General features: G+C 38.0%; 1 protein-coding gene across 1 annotated transcript in view; it reads left to right on the plus strand.

The window, feature by feature from the left end:
• The window catches only part of ntrk1 (neurotrophic tyrosine kinase, receptor, type 1), a gene marked incomplete at both ends in the record, with an annotated part of 42,881 nt that extends 35,436 nt beyond the window's left edge, over nucleotides 1-7,445 (plus strand). The window contains 2 exons of the mRNA XM_083895952.1: nucleotides 491-649; nucleotides 7,260-7,445. Of these exons, the coding sequence (XP_083752078.1) occupies nucleotides 491-649; nucleotides 7,260-7,445 (345 nt within the window). The remainder of the gene's footprint in view (nucleotides 1-490; nucleotides 650-7,259) is intronic.
• Nucleotides 7,446-12,492: the final 5,047 nt, after the last annotated feature.

Genomic DNA, 12,492 nt, shown 5'->3' on the forward strand with positions numbered 1-12,492 from the left:
ATTACAACTTTATTCTCATAATATTACGACTTCATTCTCATAATATTTCAACATTATTCTTGAAAGATTACAACTTTTTCTGGAAAGATTACGTCATTATTCTGGAACGATTATGACATCATTCTGGAAAGATTACGACTTTATTCTTGAAAGATTACAACTTTATTCTCATAAAATGAGGACTTTATTCTCAAAAGGTAACAACTTTATGCTCAAAAGATTACAACTATTCTCGAAAGATTACAACATTATTCTTGAAAGATAACGACTTTATTCTGATAACATTACAATCAGTTTGGCCCTAATACTCTGTACTTTGGCCCTAATACTCTGTACTTTAACAAATAATAAAACTTCAAATATTGTAATGTTACTGGAGGATTCCAGTTGTGTCCTTCTATTCAAAACACTGTTAATGTTCTCCCTGTGACACTTTTATGATGTGAAATGTGAATAAGCCGTGGTTGAAGTGGTTGGCTGTGCTCCACAGGTGGGCGGACGCACCATGCTGCCGATCCGCTGGATGCCCCCGGAGAGCATCATGTACAGGAAGTTCACCACAGAGAGCGACATATGGAGCTTCGGCGTCGTCCTGTGGGAGATCTTCACCTACGGCAAACAGCCGTGGTACCAGCTGTCCAACAGTGAGGTGAGTCGACGAAAACAAGATCAAGGAAAGGCCGAAAGTCCATGCTGCTTTCCTTTTGTGCCCACAACACTTTTCATTGGTCGTTGATCGTTTCAATGCAAACTCCTTTTACGCCTTGCAACCTTGACGCGTAAAACAAAAGTATCTGCAAGAGAAGAGAAAATGTTTTGTTTCCAGTGCAGGTGAAATGTTCAGAGGACAAACTCGAACATTGTTGGAAATATGCTGAATTTAAATTCTTCACCATAGACCTGTTAAACGCTCAGAACACAGAGCTTTTTGGCTGCTTTTATTCCCATGACTATGTTTAAACACAGTAACCAATGGACGCGGAACGGCAGCGGCACGGTGCTGCGGCGTGGCGAGCCGCTTCTGGGACGCTGTTGAAATGGTGGAAATGCGCTCATTGATTAGAATGGAAGCGATTTGCAACGGCGACTGAGCCGCGGCCGTTCCACGGCCATTCCGCGGCCGTTCCGCGTCCAGTGGAAATCCACCTTAAGAATGTGAAACATGGAGCGTCTTATATCCTTTTTTTCAGCACAACCTTGGCAATCTGATGAAAAAGAATGTAATCTTCTATAAACTATATAAACACACCTGAGCGAAAAGTCGGGTTGAATTATCGAAATTCGTAAAGACGTCGCAGTTCAAAGTTCATGAACAAAAAGAAAAAGCTCAATTTTGTGACTTCTGCACAATTATTGCTACTTTATATCACGCCTAAAAACACGATATAAAATGAATCGTAACTTTGACTCGACAACACGTAAGAAGACGTAAGAAAATAAGTGACCTATAAACACACAACCCCAGGATGTCCATATAAGGAGTTGTGTATTATTTTTAAACAAATAATTACAGTCGGTTAGACAAACGCGCTCAGACAAGTTCGCTCATTTACGTCGGGTGTAAATGGGTAAAATGGATGGCAACATTCAAAATGGCCGACTTCCTGTTGAGTTGAGGCTATGGTTACGGTCGACCTTTTTGTTCGTCTTGGTCTGTAACGTCATCCCATCACTATTTGGGGAAATTTGGTGGAACGCAATTTTCACCTTTGGGGGGCACTATAGAGCGCCTGAGAAACACAGATCTGTGAGTTGCGCCAATACAAACTGAACTCACCAACAACAACAGTACGGCCGAAATATTCGCATTAACATTTTTTTTGCAGACTGCAAATCATGTTAATGTTTTGAAATCATGTTTTGGCATGTGGCGCCACCTACCGCCGTCTACCAGTCATTGCAGTCAGTAGAGTCTCAGCTGCAACCACGGGTTGCCAGTTACGTCTGAGCTACAATGGCGGAGAAAGCCAAACCTAAAAGACCTCTGTATTTTGAATTTCAGTGTAGTAACCGTTTTTGGCCACATTCTTACATATGGCGCCTTTAAAAAAAAACTTGGACATACTGGTGTATTGACCATTTTGGTAATTACCAATGCTTATACTAATACATTTCTAAATCACTGTAGTGTAAATTAAGAAAAAATATGAGGGGTTTATTAAATCTGTCGCAGTTTTCTGGAAGTGGAAACTGAAACAGGCGTTCAGGTTATCAATAACTCGATAAACAGAAAATAAATAACTTTAATCCGTGAAGTCAAATCATCGATTTTCTGTTGTAACTGTGATTTATGTCCAATATTTTAAATAAAATTCACTTTGCACTTTGACCTCTGGGTCATTATGACTGTCACTTTTCATTATTCTATTGAAGCTTTTCAGTCGTAGCGCACATTTCCGTGATTGTATTTGCGTTCATTTCACTTTTCGGAGCAAGTCTTTTACTCCAACGTGAACATTCAGTGCTTCAGTAAGGGCTCTGAATATGGCTTTCACGTTCCCGTCGTGGTTGTAGAAGCTGCAGAGCGCGTGTTGTTGAAGTTTTATGTTGCCCTGCGCTCTTAAACCAATCAATAGCTTCATAGTAATTAAGGCCAGTCTAGCCTTTTTAGCTCAAGCACTAAGACGTGGGACTCCATTGCAACCACAGCGGTGCTATTAAAGCACATAAACCCTCTCTGCTTTCAAGAGAAGGGTAGATCACTTTCCCTCTGCGCTCAATCCTAATCCGATTGGTTTTCATTTGTACCCGAGGCCAATGAGCTGTAACCTCGTTATCCTAATCCGTCTCGGGCCGGTGGAGCACAGGTGAAATGATCATGTTGCCCAAACACGCAGATGAATCACAACCAAAATACGGACACTTGGATCTTGTCTCTGCGGCGTTTGTGTGTAGCCCAGCGTCAAACCCAGACAAACTTAAAAGAGGAAGGAAGCAGCGGTCACCATAGCAACATACACACACACACTTTATCCTTATGAGGATGTACATGACCGGATACCTGTATTCTGCCCCCTAGTGGATTGTCACATTTTTTGGGCCTTTTCAAAATGGTTACCGTCGACACACTTTCAGCAGGAATTTCTCTTGCTAAATTTCAAGAGGTTACCGTAAGAATAACATGCATTTTGTTACTCCTTTTTAAAAATGAATATTTGATTCAGTGTTACTGATTCTCACGATTCAGCGTCACTGATTCTCGTGATTCTGTGTAACGGATTGTCGTGATTCTATGTCACTGATTCTAATGATTCAGAGTAACTGATTCTAATGATTCAGAGTAACTGACTCTAATGATTCAGAGTAACTGATTCTAATGATTCAGAGTAACTGATTCTATTGATTCAGAGTAACTGATTCTATTGATTCAGAGTAACTAATTCTAATGATTCTGTGTAACTAATTCTAATGATTCAGAGTAACTGACTCTAATGATTCAGAGTAACTGATTCTAATGATTCTGTGTAACTGAGTCTAATGAGTCAGAGTAACTGATTCTAATGAGTCAGAGTAACTGATTCTAATGATTCAGAGTAACTGACTCTAATGATTCAGAGTAACTGATTCTAATGATTCTGTGTAACTGATTCTAATGATTCAGAGTAACTGATTCTAATGATTCAGAGTAACTGATTCTAATGATTCAGAGTAACTGATTCTAATGATTCAGAGTAACTGACTCTAATGATTCAGAGTAACTGACTCTAATGATTCAGAGTAACTGACTCTAATGATTCAGAGTAACTGATTCTAATGATTCAGAGTAACTGATTCTAATGATTCTGTGTAACTGATTCTAATGATTCAGAGTAACTGAGTCTAATGATTCAGAGTAACTGATTCTAATGATTCAGAGTAACTGATTCTAATGATTCAGAATAACTGACTCTAATGATTCAGAGTAACCGACTCTAATGACTCAGAGTAACTGACTCTAATGATTCAGAGTAACTGATTCTAATGATTCTGTGTAACTGATTCTAATGATTCAGAGTAACTGATTCTCGTGTTTCAGAATAACTGATTCTCGTGATTCTGTGTAACTGATTCTAATGATTCATCGTCACTGATTCTCACGATTCAGTTACACTGAAATCAACTGAGTTACAAGTCACTCGTCACTGGTTTTTGTTGCGTGTGAAATGAAGTCACCGCAGTTTCATGCAGCTGCGCAGTCACGACTCCGCCCACGTTGAGTAGGTTCTATTTTTGGAGTGGAAAATGTGCAGAGGCGAGCTGAGACCATAGTTTAAAAAAGGGCCATAAATGTTTGTTTTTTTGGTCACTGTACCTATTGCGACGTGTGAACATGCATAGGACACTTTGTGTGTGCGTGTGAGGCTCAGCGCTGACACCCCTCTTCTGTTCACTGGATGGAGGCGAGGTTAACAATGGTGGAAGAGCTGGAGTCAGTAACCCTTCAAACGGAGAGAGAGGGAGAGCAGGGAAATCCTCTGTCTCTCATCCTTGACAGTGATTTATTCACTGAGCGACGAGAGCGTGTGAACTCAATCAGTCAGCGCAGCCATTAGTGTCAGAGCGGCGCTTACTCACATTTTGGCTGCGCTCACTTGTCCCCCAAGGTCACTGCTAATAGACACACGTGCAAATCTGTGGATAATGGAAAAAAAAAGACTCATTCACAGGATTATTCTGTGTGAATTAAAAAAAATAAAAGGGGGTCACGCTTTTGAAAAAGAGCTCATTACTCTTGATGAAGAGGGTTTTTATTAGAACATGTTCTTTAGTTCACTATTTATGATATTGCCTTATTTATTTAGTACTATTACTATTATTAACCCCATGATGGGAAAAACAACAATAAAAAACATATTTTCGACACAAGAGTGTGTTGATGTCTATAAGGATAGTTCTCTTTTTTTATGCATCATGTTTAAAATACAGTATAATGTAAAAAAACAAATAGAAACTAGAAAAGCACTCGGAGAGCCCAGACCAAAAATGTAATCACTTGTCCCTGGTCCCATTGCGGACATTTCCTGAAAGTTTCATCCAAATCCGTCCATGACTTTTCGAGTTATGCTGTTAACTAACAGACAAACAAACAAACTCTTGGTGGAGGTCAATAACTCATATTAATGTGTATTTTTTTTTCAAATTCACCATCTTAAATTGAACCCGTGTAGGGTACTTTATCGTAAGAATATGTTTGCTACTTTTATTTATCGCTAAACCGAATTTTGCAAACTGACATTTCTCTCACCCACATCAAATCCCAAAGAGAAAATTGACTGTTTTACATTACGGTGTTGAACCACTGCTGCCTCAGTTAGCAAGTTCAAATCACTTATTTTTTCTGACTTCGGTGTTTCAGTCATTTGTTTTTTTGATTTTGATGAAGTGACACAAACTGACCAGATGAGGCAGCAGTGGACCAGCAGCTCCTGTAGACCGCAAGCTAAAATCGCTGATTTTCTCTATGGGGTTTGGTGCGGGAGGAAAGTGACACGATTTTCAGGTTTTGTTTTTTTTTTGTCGGAAATCTGACATTGACAAGATTAGAAACAATAATTTTGCCCTTTCGTCAAAGAACCAGCAAAACTGTTTTCAGCTGTGCTAACATCATTGCACAAGGGTTTTCAAGGGTTTTCTAATCATCAATAGTCTTCTAACACCATTAGCAAACACAATGTACCATTAGAACACTGGAAATGGGCCTCTATACACCTATGTACATATTCCATTAAAAACCAGACGTTTGCAGCTAGAATAGACGTTTACCATATTAACAATGTATAGAGTGTATTTATGATTCATTTAATGTTATATTATCCTTCAAAAATAAGGACTTTTCTGAGTGACCCCAAACTTTTGAACGCTAGTGTAGCACATAATTGCTATGGGAGATAGGTTAAATCAATCAATATTGGTGACCCTGAAAACCAAAAAAGGCTACAGTCGATAATACACTAGTGTACTCTATACACCTATGTACATATTTCATTAAAAACCAGACGTTTGCAGTTAGAAAAGTCCTTTACTACATTAACAATGTATAGAGTGTATTTATGGGGCGACGGTGGCTCAGTGGGACAGAGAGTCATCTTTCAACTCGTAGGTTGCGGGTTCGATTCCTGGCTCCCCTAGTATAAAAGCCGATCTGTCCTTGGACGCGTTTCTCCTGATTATTATCTGCTCATCTTTGTTGTCACCTCACACAGCCTCGCTTCAAAAATCCTGCTCTATCCCTTTAAGTATGTTGATATTTTTCTATAGTAACAGCTAAAACAACACACTCTCAGTGATACCATTGTGTGTAGTATTGATTCGGGGTACTTTAACACTACTTAAATCTCGAATATCATGATCGACCACGAAATGCAGGAGTCACATGACACCGTTAAAGGCGCTGCACGTGAGACGGTGTGATTCATCAAGTTTGGATGAAGCCGTTTGCACATTTTATTGAAGCACCAGGGAGCGTTGTGGTATTATGTTGATACTTAAAGGGGACATATTATTACGCAAAATCAACTTTTTAATCATTTATATTCTTATATTTGGGACTCTGGAGGCCCTATGAGTAGGCGTAAGTGTGAAAAAAGATGACTCCGTCATGTTTTTGTGGTCCTCCTCAGTCTAAGTACAGGAGATGAAACACATGATGATGACTTCTGCGCCCACTGGGACGTCACAATGCGCTAAATTCCTGGAATTGTTGTCTCGTGGAGCTCCGCTTTGTCCGTAAAACACGCGAGAGTGCTGGCTAGGGCAATAGTATCCGAAAACAGGAAGTCCGCGAAAAGTTCTATTCTTGGCTGAACAGTGCAGCACAGAGTTCTACACAAACTTCCAGCCACATTTTATATACGACGGCAATGTGGACGACATACTATACTATGATGTTTTTGTCAAATGTTGAACCAAAAAGAAATTTTCCAAAAAAAACAAAAAAAAAAGGCTAATTTTGGACGACATAGTATAGTAAGACGTTTTTGTCAAATTTTGGACCAAAACAATTTCTCTGCTTAGAGTTCTACACAAACTTCCAGCCTCAGAGGATTTACATTTTATATATGACGGCAATGTGTCGGCTAGAGTCTGCAAATGATGGCTTTTCCAAATGCTAACTGCTGTTAGCTCCCAGTAGCCTCTGTGGCTGATGTAATTTCCTGTCCCTTAAGTTTCGTTGTACATGTCACAGACATGTTCATTAGGACACCAGGGAACAGGGTATAATATGACTTCTTTAATAAATCCCTGTTAAAATGAAACTATTTCAAATTTTTTTTACGCAGGCCATTGAATGCATCACGCAGGGACGGGAGCTGGAGAGGCCTCGCACCTGCCCCAAGGAGGTGTATCTGCTGATGCAGGGCTGCTGGCAGAGGGAGCCGCAGCAGAGGATGGTCATCAAGGACATCCACAGTCGCCTGCTGGCCCTCGTTAAGAACCCGCCGGTTTATCTGGACATCCTGGGATGAAACGGGGCTCAAAGTTTTACTTTAAAAGTTTAAAAGTCATTTGCCTTTTCCTCCTTTTACCCAGTAAAAGAGCAGTACGGTTGCTGCTTTCTTCCCCCAGCTTGACGGATTGTACAAAGAGTTTTGCAGCAACCTTTTCCCAGCTTCCTCCATTTGACTCCTCCCACCCCCCACCCCCCCGCGACCCCCACGTGGTTCTGTGGAAACCTGTCAAATGTTTACCAAAGTTGTTGTGAGGCTGATCTGAGAGGACCTGCATGTGATTTCAGACGACGGCTCGCCGGAGGTTTGTGAGCTGAGCTTTACGTGTGTTTTGTGCGACAGTCGCTTCGAAAGGCAAATTAAAAAAGAAAGAAATAAAACTGAAAAATCGATTTACAGATTTTGGGGGACGGCAAACGGTCCTTTGTACAGTCACTGATTTTTTGGAGTAAGTTTTTTAATGATATGCAAGGTTATTCAAAGGCTTTCAGTAAATGTATATAAAGGCTAACAATGTTGAAACAATGTAATAAATTTCCCTTGAGAGCTTGTTTGTTTTTCCATCCAATGTATGATATATAAGTATTTTTCAAAAAAAGAAAAAGCAAGAACAAATTGTATATGATGAGTGGGAAGTGTTTTCCTGGTATATTATAATAATAGTAATAATAACAATGTCTGTGTTTACATTTACATGATGTGTCAGTTTTGCTGTTAAATATGATATGACAAAAAAATATATACATTAAAAAAAAAAAAAAAAACGTTGACTTTTGGCCTGAGAATGTGTGAAAATTATGGGATTAGATTTGTGTCGATATTTTCAAACAACACTTTTTAAGAAGAAAATAAAATATCGATTTAATCATTCAAAAATATTGCATTGTATTTGAAAATACACTTGTTCTTTGCGCTCCCTGATTTGTTATTGGCGCCGTGGTTTTTTGTTTGGGGGAGGGTCTTAGGAAGCTGCCTGCTGATTGGCTACCGAGTTTTGGAGCGCATTTTTTTTAACCTGTTTATTTCAGTATTGAAGATTTTCACACCAATAACATAATAATAATATCATTTTGTCGATGATAATCATGTGATTTCCGTATCTTCCTGTGTCTGCATTCAAGACGTTTGAAACAAGAATTTAGGTTATAAACTACAACATTTTCAACAAAAAAAATTGTCAAATTTTGGAAAACATAGTATAGTATGATGTTTTTGTCAAATTTGGACCAAAAAATGTTTTTCAAAAAAACGGTCATATTTTGGACTACAGTATACTTTGACTTTTTTTGTCAAATTTTGGACCAAAAAATTAAAACAAAAAACATAAAGTCAAAGTTTGGACGACATAGTATAATATGATGTTTTTGTCAAATTTTGGATCAAAAAAAGATTTTCGCAAAAAATTGTAAAATTTTGGACGACATAGTATAGTATGACGTTTTTGTCAAATTTCGAACCAAAATTTTTTTTGTCAAATTTTGGACGACAGTATAGTAAGACATTTAAAAAAAAAAAAGTTTTGGACCAAAAAAGGGTTTTAAAAAAAATGTCACATTTCGGTCAACACATACTATTACTTTTTTGTCAAATTTGGGATGACATACTATACTATGACTTTTTCGTCAAATTTGGACCAGATAAAATTTTGCCCAAAAACTGTCAAATTTTGGACGACATAATATAGTATGAAGTTTTTGTCAAATTTTGGACAAAAAAAGATTTTAAAAAATGTGTCACATTTCGGACGACATAGTATACTATGACTTTTTTGTCAAATTTGGACCAAAAAATGTTTTTCAAAAAAATTGTCCGATTTTGGAAGACATAGGATAGTATGACGTTTTTGACAAATTTTGGACCAAAAATGTTTTTTTTTTTGTTTTTTTATTGTAAAAAATTTGCACGACATGGTATAGTTTGATGTTTTTGTCAAATTTTGGACCAAAAAAAGATTTTCCAACAAATTGTCAAATTTTGGACAACATAGTATAGTAAGATGTTTTTGTCAAATTTTGGACGACATACTATACGATGACTTTTTCGTCAAATTCGGACGACAAAATGACAGAAAATAACACTTAAATGTTTAATTTTGCACGTTTGGAAACAGGCTAGTGTTATAAGCTCCAGAATCAAAGCACTTCCAGTGAAATTTGGTACAGTGGACCAACATGGTGGTCACACACACACACACACATGGTTTTCTCTGTACCAGATGGATGAGAGTGAAACTCCAGCAGCAGGAGAACAGATGGCACTGAAACAGAGACTGGAGGTGAGGCCACTGTCATGGAGAAAAAGGAGGACAAATAAAGCACATGGAATGCGTGTTGCCATTCAGTGTAAAATACTCTTGTGTCTGTGTGTCATCATATTTCACAGCACTGTGCAAAAGTTTATTTCAATAAACCTGGCGCTTCACAGCAGCTTATCTGTCGAGTTCAACTCCAGGTTGAAGAGAGTCAGGGTCGAGGAGGTCACACTTAATAATTGACACTTTAACCTGTAGAAGGAGATTCTTTTTTTATATATATATATTTTATTTTGATGCTGCACATCTAAATCTCTAGCACGGCGAAAGAGTATGAGGACAGAAGAGTGAAGGATGAAGTCATAAGATTATGACGAGGAACATGGAGAATCCCTGTGAAGTCAGACTTTGTTTCAAAGCTTCACAGAGAAGTTAATACTTTGAAAAGACTGTGTGAGGAGGAAAGAAGCACACAGACTGAGGAGAGGACATTCATTTGTCATCGACATTTGTCATTTACGATTCATATTAATTCAAGATTATAGATCCAGAAGTGAGTGAAACTCCGGCAAAATGATAAACTGGAGTCATATACATGTAACTCAAAAGAAGTACGCTTTTATTACCTTTCTGCTAATATAATGCAAACAAAAACATGATTTTAAAAGTAAAATAAAAAAAAAATATACCCTTTTTCTAAAAAAGAAAAATATTTTTTTGGGGGAAACTTTTTTAATTTTTTTTTTGATTTTTGTGAGAAAAAAAAATAGTTTTCTGATTTTTCTTTTAATTTTGGGGGGAAAAATACTTTTTTGAAAAAAAAATATTTGAAAGAAAAAGTAAACAGAAACATCCTCCGCCGTCATTATCTCGTGCTTCAGAACGTGAACAATGATTTTTCTTTCTGTTTGGACGTCGTCTGTATTAAAGTGAGACATTTTTCTCTTTCTTTCTTACCTCACACCTCCCTCCCTCCCTCTTTCCTTCCATCTCTCTGTACGCAGAGCGCCTCCAGGGAGTGGTAATGGATTGTGAGTAATGCTATCATCCTCAGTCTGTGCTGGTGGAGAGGTGGAGGGGCTGAAAACACTTGGACGACTCGTGTCTGGTTTATTATTATTTATTATTGCAGTACGGCTAAAAACAGGAGCTGGAAATGAGTCCCTTTAAAGCGGCTCCTGTTGCAGCAGAAGTTTTTGAAATCCTCCGCCTCGTTGTGTTAACGCACAGACGATGAGAATCCAGTCGTGAATAAATCACAATGAACTGAATGAATGCACGAAAAGGACTTAAGATTCTGCGAAAATCACTGGAAAAATGCATTTCTTAAAGGATTTATCTCAAGATATTGATATTTTATATGGTGATCAGGTAAATGTCTGAAATTAAACATGTATGAATGTTTCTTTTTTGGTTTAAATGTCTTCAAATTCATTTTTGTGTGTGTGTTTTTGTTTTTCTGCCAAATTCATAATTATTTTTAAAATAATAAAAGTGGATGAGCAGTGCTGGACACACTGTACTGCTCTGCCCTCTGCTGGTCACTCGCGCACACTGCTGTTAACTGTATATTCTGCCAATGATCATCATTTTAAGTCAAATGTTCTTCATGATCTTTTCCATGGCTGCATATGGACACAACGTTGAAATTCATGGAACTGCAAAAAAGTGAATCATTTACCATCTATTTTTCTATCAAATTAACGTTTTTTAAACAATCAAACTCTGGTGCCAGTATCTTCAAAACAACAACAACAAAACAATTTTGTTTTTAAAGACAGTTTATAAAAGGCTTCATTTATTACAAAGTTCTAGTAGAAGAAAGTAGCAAATGACACATTATACAAGAACAAAGACATATTTACACAATTTAAGAGCAGTTTGTTGTCATTTTTTTAAGGACAAGAATAAGAGTATTTTATCAAGTGAAAAGTTGCATTTAAGTTAAAAAATCAAAATGAATGGTCCACTTTGTCTCCGCTTTTTCAATTTCTCAAACATCCTTCAATACACTGGATTTAAAAAAAAGAAGACAAGGACAGAAAGAAAGACAGAAGAGCACCATTTTCAGGACAAAGACTTCACAGCAAACCGGTCTGGATTTTGAAATTGGCAATTTGGTGAAAAAGAATAAAATAAGGCAAGTATCAACAAACAGATGAGATGACAAAAATAATGACTCAAATAATAATAATAATCCGAAAGAAACAACAACCAACAGCTCCAAAACAACAAAGACGTTCCTAACTAGTTTGGGTCGATAAACGTGAACCACATCAGAAGCCAGAAATGATGCAATTCCAAGAATGGAATGAATGTGGGCGGGGCGGGGGGGCTTGTAAGACGATGACCACGGGGGGGGGGGGGTAATAATCGATCGTCGCTCGGCAGGAGATGGTGAGACGACCATATGAGCGTGGGTGAAAACCACACTGAAACACCACATCATAAAAGAGCGGCGTGACTTTTTAAACTGTGTCTTAAAACAATGACCTCGTCCTAAACTCTCTCCATCTGTGTGTGTGTGTGTGTGTGTGTGTGTGTGCTACACATCCACTCTGCGACCAACGTTTCCACCACAGCGTCCGACATGATGGACCTGTAACTCACCTCATTCCCACTACATCACATGCATTTTACCCTCTGATTAAAAGCACTGACATCACAGTCCAAGTGTGTGTGTGTTAATGTGTGTTAATAGGGTAATTACATGTACATTTGTGCCACTAAAAGCTTTAATATGTCTTTTTTTTCATACATGAGGGCCTTTAACAACATGAGTGTGAGTGAAATCTGTGGCACTCACTCACACCT

The sequence above is a fragment of the Microchirus variegatus genome (assembly GCF_963457635.1).
Source record: "Microchirus variegatus genome assembly, chromosome: 1".
In the NCBI taxonomy this organism is placed as follows: domain Eukaryota; kingdom Metazoa; phylum Chordata; class Actinopteri; order Pleuronectiformes; family Soleidae; genus Microchirus; species Microchirus variegatus.